The sequence below is a fragment of the Choloepus didactylus genome, chromosome 4 (genome assembly GCF_015220235.1).
Source record: "Choloepus didactylus isolate mChoDid1 chromosome 4, mChoDid1.pri, whole genome shotgun sequence".
NCBI classification, from domain to species: Eukaryota; Metazoa; Chordata; class Mammalia; order Pilosa; family Megalonychidae; genus Choloepus; species Choloepus didactylus.
This window is the reverse complement of record NC_051310.1, coordinates 75,051,182-75,073,465: the sequence shown is the minus strand read 5'-3', so window position 1 is coordinate 75,073,465 and position 22,284 is coordinate 75,051,182. Positions and strand designations below refer to the sequence as shown.

General features: G+C 49.1%; 1 protein-coding gene across 1 annotated transcript; it reads right to left on the bottom strand.

Moving 5' to 3' along the window:
- Positions 1–13,353: 13,353 nt before the first annotated feature.
- LOC119532701 (ubiquitin carboxyl-terminal hydrolase 17-like protein 6) lies at positions 13,354–18,732 on the bottom strand. The gene is made up of 2 exons (XM_037835058.1): positions 18,440–18,732; positions 13,354–15,325 (listed from the first exon to the last, which is right to left on the bottom strand). The coding sequence occupies exons 1-2, from the start codon at positions 18,730–18,732 to the stop codon at positions 13,354–13,356; spliced, it is 2,265 nt and encodes a 754-aa protein (XP_037690986.1).
- Between the last annotated feature and the right edge of the window lie 3,552 nt (positions 18,733–22,284).

Here is a 22,284-nt window from a genome sequence, read left to right as displayed (position 1 = left end):
AAAACATGGAAAGATGGATGTACCTATTTACTGTTGATGGGGAGGCAGAATGATGTAGCTATCTGGAGGATAGTGTGGCAGTTTCAAAAGAAACAAAGTATGTGGGTGCCAGAAGGTCCTGCAACCCCATTATGGAGTATATACTTGGAAGATCTGAGGGCAGGGATTTCAATGGACATTTGAACACTGGTGTTTTTGGAGGCAGTATTCATAATTTGCAATGGGTGGAGGTGACCTATGGGTACATTGACTGAGGAAGAGAATGTTAAACTGTGGTGTATGCATACAATGGAACATTGAGCAACTGTGAGAGTGAAGCTGTGAGACACACAATGAGGTGAATGGATCCTGTAGACAGGATTTTGAGTGAAGTATGCCAGAAATGAAAAGACAAACATTATAATGCCTCATCAATATGGACTAACTACAATGTAAAAACTCAGAATTGAATCTTAGAGCACAACTTGTCAGGGGGAGAACTTACTGTAATGATTCCTAGATTGTAAGCTCTTACAGCAGCAACATCTATTCCTGAATTGTAATGGCTATCTCCAAATTCTGAGATGTTGATCCCTTTTGTCAGTCTCTGGGACTTTGGATATCAGTGTGACACCTGAAGCTCAGAGCTAGGGCTCAGAAGGTATGAATGCCAGTGTTAGCACCTACAGCAGCTGTTTGATTAGCTGAAAAATAGTGCAGACTTCAATTAGAGAAAGGAATGAAGCAGATCTGGTTTGGACTAAGGCAAATCAGGCCAAAGAGTAAAAGACAATACTGACTGTCTTTTAAAACTTCATCTTCCATGTAAGACCAAGGAAAGAGATGTTTGTTTATTGCAGGATCTATATTTTCTGTAGTATGCTGAATAATTTAACTTGTTTGGTCAGTTTATTCAAACACCATATGTTCTAGTTTGCTAATGCTGCAGAATGCAAAACACCAGAGATGGATTGGCCTTTATGAAAACGGGGTTTATTTGGCTACACAGTTACAGTCTTAAGGCCATAAAGTGTCCAAGGTAACACATCAGTAATCGGGTACCTTCACTGGAGGATGGCCAATGGTGTCCGGAAAACCTCTGTTAGCTGGGAAGGCATGTGGCTGGCATCTGCTCCAAAGTTCTGGTTTCAAAAATGGCTTTCTCCCAGGACGTTCCTCTCTAGCAAGCTTGCTCCTCTTCAAAATGTCACTCACAGCTTCACTGAGTTCCTTCTCTTTGAGTCAGCTCATTTATATGTCTCCACTGATCAAGTCCCATCCTGAATGGGTGGGGCCATGCCTTCATGGGAATATCTCATCAGAGTCATCACCCACAGCTGGGTGGGGCTCATTGCAAGCAAATCTAATCAGCACCAAAACGTCCACCCCACAAGACTACACCAAAGATAATGGCATTTGGGGGACACAATACATTCAAAGCAGCACATTCCACCCCCTGAACCCCAAAATGACATTATCTTTCCAGGTACAAAATACATTCATTCCATCACAATATCACAAACACTTAAATCATTTCAGTAACAAAAGTTAAGTACAAGATCCTATCAAAATCAATTACAGGCATGGTGGATCCTAAGGCATAATTCTCCTTTAGCTTTGGATCTGTGGACATAGAACAAGTTATGTGCTTCCAATATACAAAGGAGGGACATTCATAGGATAAACATTCCCATTGCCATAAGGAGAAAGAGTAAGGAAAACAGGGTTAACAGGACCGAAACAGTTCCTAAAACCTGCAGGACAAACTTCATTAGATTTCAGTCTGAGAGTCATTTACAGAACAACGTTGCATCCTTGGGGCTTGAGAGAGTGAGAATCTAACCCTTCCTAAGGGCCTTTGTGGCAGCCCTTTCCTCTCCAAATGCTTAGGTGAGTGCTCCAACATATCCACACATTGGGGAGACCACCTTCTCGGCCCCACCCTCCTCAAACATTGGGGCAGCTTCTGGATTCCCTTCCATCTCTGGGGCACATGCTCAACCCCTTCAGAACAGTGTGGTGGCAGCCAGGCTCTCCCCAGTTCCCTGCGAAAGTGTTCCACCCTCTTTGGGACCTTGGGTGGCAAAACTCTTCCAGAGTATCGAGGTGGAATGCCCACCGTCGACCTCTGGGGCAAACTCATCCTTTCCATGCATGTGGGCTGCTCCACTCTCCCAGCCCAAGGCCTTTTGACTCCAGACCTCAACCTCTATGGCTCTGTCTTTGAAGAAATTTTGCCTTCAGTTTGTTCCTTGTCTTTCTTCTCCAGTCCCGACTGGCAGTGGCTCTGTCTGTAAAGATCTTGCAAAAATTCTGTTGGCTTCGCATGAAGCATGCAGGGGTCAAAGCCATCAGACAATAGGACTTTCCACAAATCCTTTCTGGATAATTCCATCTCCAATCTTGGCTTGTACTGAAATGGCGGCTGGGTCCCATGTTTGGTTACATCCTCACATTGGGCTGTAGCTTCTGGAATTCCACCCCCTAGAAGCCTGTAATTTTCCAAGCCATCAGCCTCTGGTTTCTTTGAACCCAAGAGTTCAGTTCTAAGTTTATCTCTATCCACTCGCATTTTACTATAAGCTGCAACAAGAAGCCAGGGTACATCCCCCATACATAGTCTGGAGATCTCCTCAGCAAAGTATTCCAGATTGTTGTTTTCAAATTTTTCCTTCCATCTGACACCAGGACTCAATTTTGCTAAATTCTCTGCCATTTTAAAACAAGGATCACCTTTCTTCCTGTTCACAACAACACATTGATTCATCTCTGTTCAAGGTCTCATCAGAAGTATCTTTAGAGTCCATATTTCCACAAACAGTCTCTTCAAAGCACTTTAGGCCTTTTCTATCAAGCTCCTCACAATTCTTCCAGAATCTTCCCCTTATCCATTTAAAAAGCCATTCCAACATGTTTGGCATTTGCAAACTCAGCAGCAAAAGCACCCCACTTCTCTGGTACCAAAATCTGTTCTAGTTTGCTAATGCTGCAGAATGCAAAACACCAGAGACGGATTGGCCTTTATGAAAAGGGGGTTTATTTGGCTACACAGTTACAGTCTTAAGGCCATAAAGTGTCCAAGGTAACACATCAGTAATCGGGTACCTTCACTGGAGGATGGCCAATGGTGTCCCGAAAACCTCTGTTAGCTGGGAAAGCATGTGGCTGGCATCTGCTCCAAAGTTCTGGTTTCAAAAATGGCTTTCTCCCAGGACGTTCCTCTCTAGCAAGCTTGCTCCTCTTCAAAATGTCACTCACAGCTTCACTGAGTTCCTTCTCTTTGAGTCAGCTCATTTATATGTCTCCACTGATCAAGTCCCATCCTGAATGGGTGGGGCCATGCCTCCATGGGAATATCTCATCAGAGTCATCACCCACAGCTGGGTGGGGCACATTCCAAGCAAATCTAATCAGCACCAAAACGTCCGCTCCACAAGACTACACCAAAGATAATGGCATTTGGGGGACACAATACATTCAAACCAGCACACCATAATTACATGGAACTTTGAATAGAAGTGAGATCTGGTAGGTTTGTACAGGTTAGTGTGAAATAGTTAAACATCCAAAAGTAATTTGGGTACAGAATAAAAAGATACATGCAGGGTGCCCCTGAGGATCTGGTAGAAAATCTGGAAATGTTGGATGTCCCCACCTGGTTTTTGGTGGGTGTTTTTACAGACATTGAGGATGGACAGTTTGGTATGTCAAGCCTTCTCTCTTGGGGCTTACCGTTATGAAGCTTCTTACTACAAAGGACAGACTAAGCCTACTTATAATTATTCCTAAGAGCCTCCCCAAGAGTACCTCTTTGTTGCTCAGATGTGGCCCTCTCTCTCTAGGTAACCCAGCTTGGCAGGTGAACTCACTGCCATCCCCTACATGGGACCTGATTCCCAGGGTTATAAATCTCTCTGGCAACACAGCATAAGACTCCTGTGGATGAACCTGGATCCGGCATCATGGGATTGAAAACATATTTTGACCAAAAGGGGAAAAAGAAATGAAACAAAATAAAATTTCAGTGGCTTGGCAATTTCAAATTGAGTTGGGCAGTCACTCTGGTGGGCATTCTTATGCCCTATATAGGTATCCCTTTTTAGATTTTAGTGTATTGGAACAACTGGAAGTAAATACCTGAAACCATCATGCTGCAACCCAGTAGCCTTGATTCTTGAAGATGATTGTATAACCATGTAGCTTACATGGGGTTACAGTGTGATTGTGAAAATCATGTTGATCACATTCCCTTTATCCAGTGTATGGATGGGTGAGTAGAAAAATGGAGACAAAAAGTAAGTTAAAAATAGGGTGGGATGGGAGAAGATTATTTGGGTGTTCTTTTATTGTTTTTTATTCTTATTTTTATTCTTTCTGTGTAAGGAAAATTTTCAAAAATAGATTGGGATGATGAATGCACCACTGTATGATGGTACTGTGAACAGTTGACTGTACACCATGGATGACTGTATGTATGTGAATATATGTCAAATAACTGTATTAAAGAAAGTTATCTCCCAGGCTACTGCAATGTCTTGGGCCTGGTGCCCCAAAAGGTCCCCTTCTTTAAACCTGTCATCTGTATGTTATTGCTGCATCCTCTCCTGGATGACCTGGAGATTTAGTGAACACCGTGCCCCAGTGTTTTCTTTCTGGTCCACCATGACTTGGCTCTGAATGCTTGGTGTCTCCCTCTTTCCTTCACCCTCCTAGTAACCTCCTGGATTCTTGATGCTGATGCCTCTCTCATGATTCTGACATCAGGGTCCCCGTGGCTCTGTTAGCTGACATTGTCTCTTCTCTTACAATCGATTCTCTTTCCTGCTTTTTCCGCTTCTTCTTGTCTTTGTGAGAAGGGCTCACCTCTTGAAAAGCTATCTTCCCTGACAGAGGCCTGAGACCTTCTAGAGGAGAGACTTTTCCTTTGTGTCTGCCCATCCCCCTGAGGGCCCCTTGGCGGTGAGTCCCCTCCTTGGGAGACCGGGAACCACTTTCGCTAGGCAAATGCTCCTGATGGCCTGAAGGGCTAGAGGACGGCGTCCCCACTGGTCTGTCCCCCCAGCAGAAGGTTTCTGGGTCCGTTAGAGTGTCCTTGCTGCATCGCCCGAGACTCCGGGAAATTTTCAATCCCTGTCCCCTGACCAAGCCCGAACCGGAGCCCCAAGCCCAGGCGGGAGCTGGAGCCTGGGATCTCCAAAGTCCCCTGGAAAAATGTCCCAAGTCCCCTTCTGCGGTAAGATTCTTGCCGAGTCGGGGAGCCCTATCCCCTGGGAAGTGGAGGGGAGATGACTCGCGGCCGGTCGGGATGAGCTCTGGCCCACCCGGAAAGATTTGCACTTGTAAGTGGACCAGGACAGAGTACGGGCCCTGCGACTCATCCTTCCCGCTGTCACCTGTGCCTGTTGTCAGGTGCCACCCGGTGGCCGCTTTTATATAGTTTTCTCCGGAGCGCCTGCAAAACCTGCATGGGAGGTGATCCGGCCACCGCAAACGGGACACAGTTCCAGGACATCGGTACGTTGGTCAGATTGTCCCGCGTCGCTGCCGACGATGGCAGTAAATTCATCGCCCGGAGATTGAACTTTCAGACCCGGGGGAGGGTGTTCGTCGCCGCTCCACCCGGAGAGCTCTCCTGGCTGCCCAGGCCCGTCGACCGGGACCCACCGGTCTTCGCAGTCACTGCCGATACGACCCCCAACCTAGCGCCCCCCACCCCCACCCCCACACACAGGCTGTCCATCGCAACTGACCGGGAGAGGTCGTCTCACGCTCAGTCGCCGGCCCGCGTGTGTCCCGGTTGGCGGGTGGGTCTCCCGAAAAATGTCGAAGTCCAGCTCTGGAGGTGGGCATCGGTCTCCGGTTCCTGGATGAGGCCCGTGGAGGTCGATTCCGGCCCGGCTGCGGGCCTGCGTGGGTCCCGGTTGGCCGGCAGGCCTCCCGGGAAACCGTCCCAAGTCCCATTGTGGAGGTGGGGATCGCTCTGAGACACCCGGAGAGCACCGTGGAGGGTGGGTGATCCGGGTACCGCCCCTGCCTTGAGTCTGTCCTCCCTGTTCAGAACTTGGGTCAGAGCCTGGAGCGAGACATGGCTGGTGGTCCCACGGAACCGGATACTCCCGGTGCCGCATGAGACCGATGTGGGACGGCCCCTGGCGGCAGCTTCCAGGCACCTCACTCCGAGGTTTGTGAAACCACTGACACCCTTGCTACTAGGGTCGACCAGATGGCCACTGCAGCTCGGGTGGATGTGGTGACGGGAGTATTATTTGGGCTGGTGGCCATGTGGCAGTTCTGGGAGGGTAGTGTGACAAGCAGCTCAGCCCCGCTCCTGGGCTCAATACATTTGTCACAAAAACGGCATTTTGAGCCACCAGATGGGTGCAGACATGCTGTCTCTCTGTGGCACCCACTGCTGGGAAGGGAGCTGTGGGGACTCCGGATGCCACCTGTATAGGGCTCTGGGTTTTTAGCCATTTGTCTGGTCTGGGTCACTTTTATTCTCCCAAGACTAGATCATGGCAAGGATAAAGCAGTGTGGGGTCTTTCAACCCTGGTGCTCCAGGCTGCAGGCACTGAGAATGGTCATGGCATGATGCCTCTGCTCCTCAGGTTGGTGCTCCCTGTCAAGTGTCTATTTCCTGGGACTGTTGGTTGCCATTTCCCTGTCAGTGGCATGTCTTCTGAGTCATGTGCCTCTGATTGCTGACTGTGCCAGAGCATGCCAAGCCTGTGTGTCAGGAGATTGATGTGGTGATTTTGTGTTCTCCTGGCTGGGACTAAGCCATGCCAGGTGAGGGATGGATGTTCATGGCAAACAGAACCACTCTCCTTGCATTGTTCATGAGAGCCTCACCTCTTCTATGCTGCCATTGGTGTGAGGCAGGAAGGGATGTAGATCCAGCCTGATCCCATGTGGGTGTCTGCTGTCTCACTGAACCAGATGCTGTGGGGCTTCTCCAACACAGTGGTCATCTCTTGCTTGCCATTTCTAACTTTCTTTCATATTTGGCTTCTCTGTTTTGCTGCAATGGTTTCAAACTTGCCTCATTGCTCCTTGTGGCATCTCTGGAGTGCTCCATGTCATCCCTTAGGCACCTGAGATTGAACAGTGATGTCATCTACTTCTCACCATCACCTCTGGCTGCCATGGCAAGTGCTCTGGTGTGTGCTGGAGGAGTAGGGGTCCAGGCAGAAAGAGGCACTTCCTGCTGGAGGATGCCCCTGTGCACTCTGGCTGGCACCCTGGCCAGCTTTTGACCTTCTGTGAGGGCCCTTCTGTTTTGCAAAGTTTGGAGGAGGGGGCTGCAATGCCCTTCCCAATACAAACCTGTTTGCAGAATTCTTCTATCTTGAGTGCATGAGGGCATGTGGGTCTGTGTGTGGTATCAGTGGGTGCTGGGAGGGCGCTCTGGGAGTGTTTTTATGGTGATTGAGCACACCCTGCATTGGGTGGAGTGGTCTTTGTGGGGAGTCAAGGAATGGCCTTCCTCATGCTGAATATGAGAGGTTAGCAGCATTACTGGAACAGGAGGCTGTGCCTGCCTGAAGGATGTTCCTATTGTTAAGCATTAGAGTCAGCAGCCAAAATATGAATATATTTGGGGGACCATGTTGACACCAAGAGGCATGCTTTTCCCTTGGGTCTTGGGTGCTGCTGCAGAGTCTGCACTCTCTCATGGCAGGAGAAAGTTTAATTGTAGTGAGAAAGACCAACAGGAAAACAGGAGGCATGTAAGGTAGACAGGAAAGACATGGGCATGAGAGGAAGGCAGCAGGTTCTGGCTCTGACTAACAGGGATTGCAATTGGAAAATTCATGCCTTAAGCATAACACAGAAACCCCATCCTCTGCCCATCCAGTGGTGTCTCTAAGCACTTTGAAAGCCATGATGGGGGTGATTGTGGGGGTGACATGCCCACAGTAATAAGTCCTTATTTAGATATTTGTGAGGGTGCCTAGGGGTACTATGCACCCAGCAAGTGCCCATCCTTCCTGAGTAGCCCATTGGAACATGTAGGTAGAGTTTCCCTTTAGTGAGAGGTATCTGATGGCCATATGGGAGAGGGGTCAAGTGGCACCCTTTACACAGTGTGGCCCATGACTCCTAACACTGAGTTGTGAGGGGGTTTCACTGTGCTGGCATGAGATGGGGGGGGGAACAGGTGTGAGACCAGGGGAAGTAAGTCAAATGCCAGACTCACAACCAGCCAGGAACACCCTGGATCACATGAGTGGGGAAGTGTCACCCAATGTCCGGCTATATTCCTGAAGTCTCCTGGGCCAGTAACATTCAGTCAACATGATTTTCTATGACCCACACCAAGAAAGGAGAAGTCAACATGGAATGGATTTAGGGAGAATGAGACCAGCCTGGCTGCAGTCCCTGGGGGTCCTGCTCATAAGGAGGGGTTCCTCTGGGAACATTTCCAAATACCACTGTGGGGTTCAGGTGAGCTGACAGGAAAGCAAGGGAGTCAAAAGGAGGGCATCTCTGACATGTCCAGAGCTGCCTCACTCTGCCTTATAATGTGTTGCCTGAGGTTAACCCAGATTAAGCTGGACCAGCAAGTAGAGGAAGGTGCATCCTGCTGCTGTGTGATAAAGATCTGTCCCACTGCCTTTTGTGCCCGTTGCTGGGGCAATTCCCAAGGGTGTCTTTGGATCCTTTTTATCTGGAGCTGCTAGTGGCTGATAGGAGAGGCAGATGCTTGCCAATAGTAAGGAAGGGTATCTTCCTGATCACCAAGAGCTTGGGGTGGTCTGGTGAGAAAGAATCCTTCTATTCCTCACTGAAAGAGGCCTTGAGATACCAGAGCACTGGACCCCACAGGATCCCAGCCAGCAGCCTGGGATGAGTCTTTGTGCAGCACTTAGGTCCATTTCCACTGCTTTGTGGCTGGGAGCCTAGGGTACAGTGAGGGCTGAGCACGTAACTTGGCACACTATACTCCTCTTGCATCCTATACAGGAGAGCATCTTCCCAGCCCCTAGGAGTTTTGGCCACTGAAAATTCCAATAGCCTTCTTGGAGCCCTCACCCTGCCCTGTCTCCAGGAGCAAAAGTGGCCAATCAACTCCCAGTCCTGCATTGGGTGAAGGGGCTTCAGGGGCTGAGGGCAGCAGTGCCTGCAGACAGCTGAAACCAACCTTCATTTCACCATGTGGGCTTCAGTAGGTGAAACTGTGTTTGTCAGTGTGTGCATGTGTGTGTGTTCATGTTTGTATAGAGTTGTTCCCACACACCTCTGTGTCTCAGTGCACACTGGGGCATACAAACATATGGTTCAGCCTGTGAGGCTGTGTAGAACAGTATTTTAATCTAAGGCACAAGAAAAAGACAAACTGCTTCTTCTATATATTGCTTGGAGATCTCATTAGCTAAATATTCCAAGTCATCACTTTCAAATTCCACCATCCATCCAAAACCAGGAGTAAATTTTGCCAAATTCTCTGCCACTTTAAAACAAGGATTGCCTTCCTTCCAGTTTGCAAAATCACATTCATCATTTCTGCTCAAGGGCCTCATCAGAACTATATTTAGAGTCCATATTTCCACAGTCTATTTAAAACAGTTTAGGCCTTTTCTATCAGGCTCCTCACAATCTTCCAAATCTTCCCATTATCCATTAAAAAAGCTGTTCCAACATGTTTGGTATTTGCAAACTCAGCAGCAAAAGCACCCCACTCTCGGTAACAAAATCTGTTCTAGTTTGTAATTGCTGCTGGAATGCAAAACACCAGAAATGGATCAGCTTTTATACGGGGGTTTTATTTGGTTACAAATTTACATTCATAAGGCCATCAAGTGTCAGAGGTGAGTAATCGACAACTGGGTACCTTCACTGGAGGATGGCCAACGGTGTCCGGAAAACCTCTGTTAGTTGGGAAGGCACGTGGTTGGCATCTGCTCTAAAGGTGTGTTTTCAGAACGGCTTTCTCCAAGGATGTCCTCTCTAGGCTACAGTTCTTCAAAAATGTCACTCTTGGTTGCTCTTGGGTTGTTTGCCCTCTCTCAGCTTCTCCAGAGCAGGGGTATGCATTCAACGGCTGTCTTCAAACTGTCTCTCATCTGCAGCTACTCTCTCAGCTTCTGTGCATATTCTTCAAAGCATCCCTCTGGTCTGTAGCTCCTCTTTAAAATGTCCCTCTCAGCTACACTGAGATCCTTCTGTTTGTCAGCTCATTTCTATGGCTCCAGTGATTTAATTTAGACCCACCCTGAAAGGGTGGGGTAACACCACCATGGTAATTATCCAATTCCAGTCATCAGCCACAGCTGGGTGGGGCACAGTTTCATGCAAGCCAACTAATCCAAACATTCCAACTTAATCACCACTGATATGTCTGCCCCACAAGATTGCATCAAATATGGCTTTTTCTGGGGAATGTAACACATTCAAACTCACACATTCCACCCACTGCATCCCAGAAAAACATATCCTTTCCAAACACAGATTACATTCATCCCATCACAATATCACAAAAACTTAAATCATTTCATTAACAGTAGTTAAGCACAAGATCCCTTTAAATCAGTTTCTGTTGCAGTCTGTCCAAAAGCAAAATTCCCCTCTGATGCTGGACCTGTAAACTTAGAACAAGTTATGTCCTTCCAATATACAAAGGAGGTGCATTCTTAGGATAAAGATTCCCATTGCCATAAGGAGAAACTGATAGGAAAACAGGGTACACAGGACCAAAACAGTTCCTCAAACCTGCAGGACAAACTCCATTACTTTTCAAAGTCTGAGAGTCATTTACAGAACGACGTTGCATCCTCGGGGCATGAGTGAGTGGGCGTCTAAACCATCTGAAGGGCCTCTGAGGCTGCTCTTTCCTCTCCAAACACTGGGGTGAGTGCTCCAAAATATCCACACATTGGGGAGACCGTCTTCCTGGCCACACCCTCCTCAAACATCAGCACAGCACCAGGATTCCCTTCCATCTCCATGGCACATGCTCGACCCCTTCAGAACAGTGTGTTGGCAGACAGGGTCTCCCCTATTCCCTGGGAATGTGCTCCACCCTCTTTGGGGATTGGGGTCACAGAACATTTCCTGAGTATCCAAGTGGAAGACCCACCCTCGACCTCCAGGGAAGTCTCCCCCTTTCCAAGAATGTGGGCTTGCTCTGCTCTCCAAGCCCAGGAATTCTTGACTCCAGACCTCAACCCCCATGGCTCTGCCTTTGAAGACAGTTTTCCTTGAATTTGTTCCTTGTCTGTCTCCTCCAGTCCAGACCGGCAGCACCTCTGTCTATAAAGATCTCACAAAAACTCTGTTGGCTTTGCATGAAGAACATAGGGGTCAAAGCCATCAGACAATAGGACTTTCCACAAATCCTTTCTGTATAATTTCTTCTCCAATTTTGGCTTGTACTGGAATGGCAGTCAGGTTACATGTTTGGTTAAATCATCATTTTGGGCTGCAGCTTCTGGGGTTTCACCCCCTGGAAGCTCAGGGTCTTTCAGGCACCAAGTGTTGGTTTCAGCTTATCTCTGTCCTCTCACATTTTACTCTAAGCCACAAGTAAAAGCCAGAATGCTTCTTCTACATTTTGCTTGGAGATCTCATTAGCAAAACATTCCAGGTCATTGCTTTCAAATTCCACCTTCCATCCAACACCAGGACTCAGTTTTGCCAAATTCTCTGCCCCTTCAAAACCAGGATCACCTTCCTTCCAGTTTGCAAAATCTCACTCATCATTTCTGCTCCAGGCCTCATCAGAATTATATTTAGAGTCCATATTTCCACAAACAGTCTCCTCAAAGCAGTTTAGGCCTTTTCTATCAGGCTCCTCACAATTCTTCCAGAAATTTCCCCGTATCGATTTCAATAGCCGCTCCAACATGTTTGGTATTTGCAAACTCAGCAGCAAAATCACCCCACTCTCGGTAACAAAATCTGTCCTAGTCTGCAAATGCTGCTGTTATGCAAAGCGTCAGAAATGGATCAGCTTTTTTAAGGGGGAGGATGTTATTTGGTTGCAAACTTACTGTCATGAGGCCATAAAGTGTGCAAGGTAAGTCATCAACAAAAGGGTACCTTCACTGGAGGATAGCCAGTGGTGTGGGAAAAACATCTGTAAGCTGGGAATGCACATGGCTGGTGTCTGCCCCAAAGTTCTGGTTTCAGAATTGCTTTCTCCCAGGACATTTCCTCTGTAGGCTACAGTTCCTCACAAATGTCACTCTTAGTTGCTCTTGGGGTTTTTGCCCTCTCTTAGCTTCACCGGAGCAAGAGTCTGCTTTCAACTGCCGTTTTCAAACTGTCTCTCATCTGCAGCTCCTCTCTCAGCTTCTGTGCATAATCTTCAAAGCGTCCTTCTTGGCCGTACTGCCTCTTCAAAATGCCACTCTCAGCTGCACTGAGTTTCTTCTATTTGTCAGCTCATTCCTATGGCTCCAGTGATTTAATTTAGACCCATCCTGAATTGGTGGGGTAATGTCTCCATGGTAATTATGCAATTAGAGTCTTCACCCACAGTTGGGAGGGGCACATTTCCATGCAAACAACCTCATCCAAACATTCCAACTTAATCCCCACTCATAGATCTGCCCCACAAGATTGCATCAAAGAATATGGCTTTTTCTGGGGCTCTTAATACATTCAAACCAGCACAACTGTGTTGCCTGAGGTTAGCACAGATTAAGCTGGACCAGCAATTGATGGGGGGGTGCACCCATGCCACAGTGTGATCCAGGTGGGTCCCACTGCCCTCGGTGCCTGTTGCTGGGGAACTGCCTGACAGTGTCTTTGGATCCTTTCTTATCTGGATCTCACAGTGTCGGATAGGAGAGGAGGATGCTTGGCAGCAGTAGGGGATCCTCCTGATCACCAAAACCCTGGGGCTGTCTAGTGAGGAACACTCCCACTTTGCCTCTCTGAAGGTGCCTTGGTATACCAGAGTCTCCACTGCCACAGGGCCTCAGCCAGCAGCCAGGGATCTGGGATTTTGTGCAGCACTTAGGTCCATGACCACTCTTTGTGGCTGGGTGCCTTGGGCCCTGCATGGGCCGGGCATGTGACTTCACATGGTGCCCTTCTTGCATCCAATCCAGGAGAGGTTTCTGCCAGACCCGGAGGTGATCTGGTGAGGGAAAGTCTCTTCAGCCCCCTTGGAGCGCTCACCCTTCTCTGTCTCTGGGCATGAGAGTGGCCAATGAACTCCCAGCCCTGGATCGGGTGAAGGGGCTTCAGGGGCTGGTGGCAGCAGTGTCCGCACACAGCTGAAACCAGTCACTTCATTTCACCACACGGGCCCCAGTGCATGCGATTGTGTTTGTCTGCGTGCTCCCGCACGCCTCTGTGTCTCAGTGTGCATTGGCACAAAGGCACACATGGTTCAGCCTAGGAGGCTGTGTAGGACAGTGTTTCTACTGAGACCACCGCAGCACATCGAGCACCCTCTTGCCTTTCTTGTTCTTCTTCTTGCTACCTCTGCAGCCCTTCCCGGGGCAAGGGGTCTGGCCAAAGTCTGCCACCACCTGAGGTTGAATGCACCCGGCTGGGTTATTCAGCGAGTGTGTTTCCCATTCCCGGTGATTCTCTTCTCTTTGGCCTCTGTGTTTTGCCCGGTGAATCACGAAGGCATTGGGAGGCAGGGCAGATTCGATCTTCCTGAGGCTGAATGCAGGTTTCAATTGCTTCTGTCCTTGGAGGATTTTCCACTCTTCCAAGCTGAATTCTTGGGCAGCTCTCTCTTGCCAGTGCCCCTCGTTCTCAGCGACTTTCAAGGAGGAGTCGCTGTCAGTCACTGCTTGTGTCACGCTCTCCTCTGCGTCCTGGGCCCTCATGTGTCTTGTCTCCATCCCTTGCATCACACTCTCCCTGTCTCTGTGCAATTCCTCCATCTGAGTGTAAAAGAGGACGTAGGCTTCCTGTTTCAGGACGCAAGTAGTTTCACAGGCCGTGACCTTAGCATCATCCATTTTATGCCACTCGCCATTCCCGGCTTTGACGTAACACAGGTAGTGTCCAGTGTGACAAGTCGACCCAGAATGGACCAGCACGGCGTGGAGACCATAAACCAGAGGGCTGCCGTTGGTTTCAGACATATATTTTCGCATGTCAAGACACTCTGGGTATCGCACATGCTTTGAAATTTTGTCACCTGTGAAATCTGAGAAGCGCTTCAGGACCAGGATCAGGGCCTTTGGTGAGGTGTGCAAAGTCAATGTCTTGGTCGCTCGCACCTTCTGTTCACAGGAGCTGCAAAGATAGGAATCTTCACCATCCAGTTCTTCAGGCTCCACCAAAACTTCCAGAGCTTGGCTCACACTCTGAGCCTCCCGAATATCCAAGGCAATGTCCAGGTAAGGGTCAGAGGTGTCCGAGACGGCCTGGCAGTGTAGACACTTGATTTGAGATCTCCAGTACCCTCCAAAGATTTGACGGATGGGGGAGGTGTCTGCGGAGCCTTGGTCTAACTGCCCACGCCCAGGCAACCACGCTTTCTGCATGGCGTTCAGAGTGAGCATGAGAAATTCGTGAGCATCCTCCTGCCGCTGTGTGTGGAAGCCCATAGCCAGTGCAGGTGAGGGCTTGAGCACGTCCCCAGGATGATGGAGGGCCCGCCGGATGTGTGCACTCATGGTGCACGTGATGCAGAGTCCCTGCTCCACACAGGACCCACAGTGCTTCTCGGAGAGCAGATAGCTGGCGAGGGGAGGCGTGTAGGTCAGACACTGCAGGGCCGCATTCAAGTAGCAGGAGTTTCCCAGGTTCTGGAGCCCAGCTCCGATGCCATGAGGTCTGTGCCAGCTCAGGCACAGTTCCTCTGCGTGCGGAAGCTCGACAGCCACCGGTGCGAATCCCTCCTGCACATCGCCGTGGGTCTGTGGTGACATCAGAGTTTTGTCAGCTGGAGAGGGAAGACGATGGACGTGGACTCCGGCTGCGGGTGCGGGAGGAAGCTTGGGCTTGGGAAACAATTTGAAGGGAGACTCGCCTCCCCCGAGGAGAGAAGGAGCCTCCATGTCTCTGGGAAGAAAGGTCGCAAGGCTTCGGTGCGAGGAACACGAGCTCCAGTGCGATGCTTCCCCTTCGGGGACTGTTCTACAAATGACGGACTTTGGCGGCTGCAATGCCCATGAGCGCTCTCCTGGCTTGCCCCACCCCCTTGTCGTGGCGTGGACTCCACCAATCAACTGCAAGCACTGAGTTGGAGGGAGGGGCTTAGGGCGTGGTTGCTCCAAGTCCCCACAGGGTCCAATTAGCACCTCTCCACAGTGGCTCTCTTTGGAACACCCAGAGCCGCTTGGCTTGTGAGGAACTTGCATCAAGGCGCAGACACACAGACGCTGAGGCTGAGTTTGTGTGCGGGGCATACATTTGGCCTTAGCGCTCCTGGACAGATCAGATGAGGAAAGTCCATGGCACTTACCCTTGCCCTATGGGTTGGGTGACACGGGACAGAGGGAGCTCTGGGCCATAAGCACAGCTGTGTTTGAGGAATAGCCCCCGTTATCCGGGATGGCCCTCTGCGGGGGCATTGTCCACTTGCATGATTAGTAGAAGTGGGGTTTCCTTTGCGGTACTATTTAATTATTGCAAGGAACTTTGGCGCCAGCTTCAGCGAACGATGGCCACTTAGTACCGGCAAATGAACGTTCCAGTTTGCTAATGCTGCCGTTACGTAAAACTACCAGAAATGGGCTGGCCGGTGTATGGGGCTTGGGGTTTATTTGGTTACAAAGTTACAGACCTAAGGGAACAAAACTATCCAAACCAAGGCCTATCAACCGTGGCGTACTTCAGTGAAGAACGGCGGACGGTGGCCGGCAAACCTCTGTTAGCTGGGAAGGCAAGTGGCTGGCATCTGCTGCAGGGTTCCGGTGTCAAACTGGCTTTCTCCCAGGACGTTTCTCTCTAGGCATCTGTGGGTGGATGTTCCATTAGAGTCTCCTAGGCAGACTCGGGCCTAGCAGAAGTCTGCTTTCAATGGCCATCTCCAAGATAGGTCTCTCTCAGCTGCAGCAGCCTGGGCCTGGGATGGCTCTTTTGAAAGGACTCCAGTCAACTTAATGGAGACCCAGGCTGAAAGGGCAGGGCCACACCCCCATGGAAATCATCTAATCAAAATGATCACCTACAGATGGATGAGTCACACGCCCATGGAATCCACCTAATCCAAATATCCCACAGGTTTGAATTAAAACTTGTCTTCTGGGAGGGACCTATTCTTTCCAAACTGGTACAATGAAGACAGATGTTCCAGGTGAAAGGGAGCTCTGACTTGACCTGCTGTGTGCATAAAGTCCTCCGCCGATGCTGTTTCTCTCTGCTTCAGTGATGCCCTCTGGGTGACCTTTGTGGGTTGAGCAAAAGACATTTTGCCCTTTCAGGAAGGTGCTAGGTGACCCTCATTGTCTTGGGTGTTCAATCTGCCTAGCACTCCCCACTGCCTTTCTGATTGGACGCCTTCCGTGTAACTCCTCCGGAGCCATCGTACCACCCGGCTTGTGGAAATTCTCAATTCAGCCAACATAAAACCCTGAAAGTTTTCTGAGATGCATTCTGCTGGCAGGAAGTGTCAAAACACAGACGGAAGACTTTTCATTTACTTTGCTTCGCTCGTGGGCTTATTTCCAAAAGCTTCCCCATTGGAAATCATTTCAAACCTACCAGGATAGATGCAGCCAAAAAAAACCCCTGGAGGGAGAACTCCAGCATACCCTGCCATACACAGATCCAGACATTTTTGTTATTTCTCTAGCCTTTTCTCCCCCTCCCCAACCACACCCTCCAATTATCTCTGTATCTTCTTATCTGTCTAGCAATGGTCTGTTCCTCTGTCTCTCTAACAATTTCTCCTCTGAACACTGGAGAGCATGCTGTATTGCATCCCATCCTTCCAAGAAAAATGCGTGCGGGTACATTTCCTGAGAGCAAACGTATTCACTTAGGCATGTACCTCAAGCACACTTATCAAGTTCCAGAAAGGAGACATTGGCATAAGCTTGGAGGCTCTATTCCGGGGGGTTTCTTGTGTCCGAAGCTTGTCCCATTCAGCCTTTCCACTCCCCTTCGTAGGTGCCAGCCAGGTTTCTGCACCACCTTTCCGGTGTCACTGACCCCATAGCATTAGTTGCTCTTCTTCTTTGTTAGGTTGGGAAAACACGGTAAACAACATAAACATTGCTATGGCAACTGCTCCCAAGCCTCCCATATTCAAGGAGACTGAACACCTTCACAGTGCTGCCTTCTACTCACCAACGTCCACCACCAGAACCTTCCCAGCACTCCAACCAGAAGCCCTACACCCACTTTACATGGTCTCCCCATTCCCCCTTCCCCCTTCCCCCAGCCCTGGTAACCTGTACTCTGCTTTCTGTCAGGCCATTTGCATGCCCTAACTCCCTCGTATAACCAGTCACATCTGCCCCTTGTGGCTTTATCTCTTGCTCAGATGATTTTCTGGACATGTCGACACCTCTGCCCTTGAAGAATCGATACTCTTGCCCACGTTTTCAGCAATCACAGACATTCAATTGGCTAACCACCTTGAGTTCAGTTAACAATGTCAAGGAGCCTAACAGCCATGGAAGTCTTCGCATCCATTCTCTGATTGGCCATGTGTCCCAGTTCCATCCTTTTCAGCCACTGCACTTCCCTTCAGAGACCCTGTCCTCCAGGCTGTGACGATTGCATCTTCAGCTTGCCCGTTCTGTTTTTCCAATCATGGGGCAGCTCTGCCAGATGATATTTCCCACCTGAGCCACACCCAATGATCCCAAATTATCCCGTTGAGGGCATGCAGTGAGATGATGCCAATTTGAAATGTTGCAGGTCCCTCACCGCCCTCCATTACTCAAAGCTTCCCATCTCTGCAGAGAGACACCTTGAACCCGTGAGGCTTTAAACCCCCAATCTTCAGGTTCCAACCCCACCCCCAACAACTTCTCCTCCAATTACACTCCCTCTGTGTTTGCACAATTTCCTGTGTTCTCCTCCTCCTAGTTACCATAGGGCCTGCTAACCACCCAGAGACGCGGGGCCCGTCCAGGACTTCACACGCTGGGGTCTGTGCTCGATTCTTTCATCTCCTTTGGTTTCCTGTTAGTGTTACCGGCAGCACTGCCATTGGGACTCCTGTAAGTCATCACAGCTATTCTTCTTATTTCTTGCCATTGTGCTTTTTTACATTTCTTTGTCACACAGTTTTGCTGTAGGTTTCTCTACCCATGAGGAGTGGTCGCTTTAAGGAAAAGGATGACCAAGCTTCCTCTATAGAACTAGAAACCCCCTACCTGCCCTCCAGGCAATGAACAGCTGTCCACCCACCCCTGAAGCTGACTACCACCCGACCCCTACAGGAGTCCCGAGGGCCCCGTCACCCTTGAGAAAGACTCATTCTGATCTTTCACCTCCCATGATTTGAATGTGGCAAATGAGAGACATACCAGTCACCCCTGATTCAGACCAGGACTGCCCTGTATCAAGGAGACAGACATGCCTTACCTGGCTGAGGAATTCCCAGGCATTTTGGAGAAAAATTCCATGCTGCTTCCTGCTTCAAGGGCAGGGGTTGGGCCCGCTGGCTGAGGAGCTTCCCAAAGGAAGGCCTGGAACCTTTCCAGATGGACTCTGAAAGTTCCGCACCAGGAAGTGTGGCCCAGATTGATGGACATGGGGCTGGGCACCCTGGTGGCAAGCCCGGCACCCTGGCCACCTGGAGACTCACCTGGGTCCTTTCTGAGCCCTGGCTTGATGCTTGCCTGGCAGCACCAGGTGGTCAGTTGCCTAGATATCATTTCCCAGGCTCTCCAGCCAGAGTGGTCTGGGGGTTTAGTGGTGAGGGTAGGGTGTTCAGGGCATCGGCCGGTCATACGCTCCGAAGACATTCTCTGGAGTGGGCTGCAGCAGCCCAATGATGAGGGTGAGCAGAACACACTCCAGGGCCTTCCCTGGAGCCATTCCGCAGGCCAGAATAGCACAACTGAGCAGCAACTTACTGGAACTACATGCCTGGGCAGGGGAGTTTCACCCCATGCACAGCCACCCCATGCACAGTCTCCCCAACCTGGTACATTCAGCCACCCTGTCTTTTCGTGACCCACACCAAGGATGAAAAAGTCAACATGGTGCAGACTTGGGGAGAGCAAGACCAGCCTGGCTGTAGTCCCCATGGAGCCTGCTCCTCAGTGGGGGAGCCCTGGGGATCTTATCCAAATTCCCCTGCAGCATTCAGCTGAGCTGTCTGGAATGCCATGGAGCCAAAAGAAGGGTGCCTTCCACAGGTCGAGACCTCCCACCTTCCCCCTTAAACTGTTTTTCTAGTTTCCTAATTCTACCAGAATGCAAAACGACAGAAATGGATCGGCTTTTATACGGGGGTTTTATTTGGTTACAAATTTGTATTCATAAGGCCATCAAGTGTCAGAGGTGAGTAATCGACAACTGGGTACATTCACTGGAGGATGGCCACATTGTCCGGAAAACCTCTGTTAGTTTGGAAGGCACGTGGTTGGCGTCTGCTCTAAAGGTGTGTTTTCAGAACAGCTTTCTCCAAGGATGTCCTCTCTAGGCTACAGTTCTTCAAAAATGTCACTCTTGGTTGCTCTTGGGTTGTTTGCCCTCTCTCAGCTTCTCCAGAGCAGGGGTATGCATTCAACGGCTGTCTTCAAACTGTCTCTCATCTGCAGCTACTCTCTCAGCTTCTGTGCATATTCTTCAAAGCATCCCTCTGGTCTGTAGCTCCTCTTTAAAATGTCCCTCTCAGCTACACTGAGATCCTTCTGTTTGTCAGCTCATTTCTATGGCTCCAGTGATTTAATTTAGACCCACCCTGAAAGGGTCGGGTAAGACCTCCATGGTAATTATCCAATTCCAGTCATCAGCCACAGCTGGGTGGGGCACAGTTTCATGCAAGCCAACTAACCGAAACATTCCAACTTAATCACCACTGATATGTCTGCCTCACAAGATTGCATCAAATATGGCTTTTTCTGGGGAATGTAACACATTCAAACTCACACATTCCACCCACTGCATCCCAGAAAAACATATCCTTTCCAAACACAGATTACATTCATCCCATCACAATATCACAAAAACTTAAATCATTTCATTAACAGTAGTTAAACACAAGATCCCTTTAAATCAGTTTCTGTAGCGGTCTGTACAAAAGCAAAATTCCCCTCTGATGCTGGACCTGTAAACTTAGAACAAGTTATGTCCTTCCAATATACACAGGAGGGGCATTCTTAGGATAAAGATTCCCATTGCCATAAGGAGAAACTGATAGGAAAACAGGGTACACAGGACCAAAACAGTTCCTCAAACCTGCAGGACAAACTCCATTACTTTTCAAAGTCTGAGAGTCATTTACAGAATGACGTTGCATCCTCGGGGCATGAGTGAGTGGGCGTCTAAACCATCTGAAGGGCCTCTGAGGCTGCTCTTTCCTCTCCAAACACTGGGGTGAGTGCTCCAACATATCCACACATTGGGGAGACCGTCTTCTTGGCCACACACTCCTCAAACATCAGCACAGCACCAGGATTCCCTTCCATCTCTGTGGCACATGCTCGACCCCTTCAGAACAGGGTGTTGGCAGCCAGGGTCTCCCCTATTCCTCGGGAATGTGCTCCACCCTCTTTGAGGATTGGGGTCACAGAACATTACCTGAATATCCAAGTGGAAGACCCACCCTCAACCTCCAGGGAAAACTCTCCCTTTCCAAGAATGTGGGCTTGCTCTGCTCTCCAAGCCCAGGAACTCTGGACTCCAGACCTCAACCCCCATGGCTCTGCCTTTGAAGACATTTTTCCTTGAATTTGTTCCTTGTCTGTCTCCTCCAGTCCAGACCGGCAGCATCTCTGTCTATAAAGATCTCACAAAAACTCTGTTGGCTTTGCATGAAGAACAAAGGGGTTGAAGCCATCAGACAACAGGACCTTCCACAAATCCTTTCTGTATAATTTCTTCTCCAATCTTGGCTTGTACTGGAATGGCAGTCATGTTACATGATTTGTTAAATCATCATTTTGGGCTGCAGCTTCTGGGGTTTCATCCCCTGGAAGCTCAGGGTTTTTCAGGAACCAAGTATTGGTTTCTCAGCTTATCTCTGTCCTCTCACATTTTACTCTAAGCCACAAGTAAAAGCCAGACTGCTTCTTCTACACTTTGCTTGGAGATCTCATTAGCAAAACATTCCAGGTCATTGCTTTCAAATTCCACCTTCCATCCAACACCAGGACTCAGTTTTGCCAAATTCTCTGCCCCTTCAAAACCAGGATCACCTTCCTTCCAGTTTGCAAAATCTCACTCATCATTTCTGCTCCAGGCCTCATCAGAATTATATTTAGAGTCCATATTTCCACAAACAGTCTCCTCAAAGCAGTTTAGGCCTTTTCTATCAGGCTCCTCACAATTCTTCCAGAAACTTCCCCGTATCGATTTCAATAGCCGCTCCAACATGTTTGGTATTTGCAAACTCAGCAGCAAAATCACCCCACTCTCGGTAACAAAATCTGTCCTAGTCTGCAAATGCTGCTGTTATGCAAAGCGTCAGAAATGGATCAGCTTTTATAAGGGGGGGGATGTTATTTGGTTGCAAACTTACTGTCATGAGGTCATAAAGTGTGCAAGGTAAGTCATCAACAAAAGGGTACCTTCACTGGAGGATGGTGTGGGAAAAACATCTGTAAGCTGGGAATGCACATGGCTGGTGTCTGCCCCAAAGTTCTGGTTTCAGAATTGCTTTCTCCCAGGACATTTCCTCTGTAGGCTACAGTTCCTCACAAATGTCACTCTTAGTTGCTCTTGGGGTTTTTGCCCTCTCTTAGCTTCACCGGAGCAAGAGTCTGCTTAAGAGTCTGCTTTCAACTGCCGTTTTCAAACTGTCTCTCATCTGCAGCTCCTCTCTCAGCTTCTGTGAATAATCTTCAAAGCGTCCTTCTTGGCCGTACTGCCTCTTCAAAATGCCACTCTCAGCTGCACTGAGTTTCTTCTATTTGTCAGCTCATTCCTATGGCTCCAGTGATTTAATTTAGACCCATCCTGAATTGGTGGGGTAATGTCTCCATGGTAATTATGCAATTAGAGTCTTCACCCACAGTTGGGAGGGGCACATTTCCATGCAAACAACCTCATCCAAACATTCCAACTTAATCCCCACTCATAGATCTGCCCCACAAGATTGCATCAAAGAATATGGCTTTTTCTGGGGCTCTTAATACATTCAAACCAGCACAACTGTGTTGCCTGAGGTTAGCACAGATTAAGCTGGACCAGCAATTGATGGCGGGGGGGTGCAACCCTGCCACAGTGTGATCCAGATGGGTCCCACTGCCCTCGGTGCC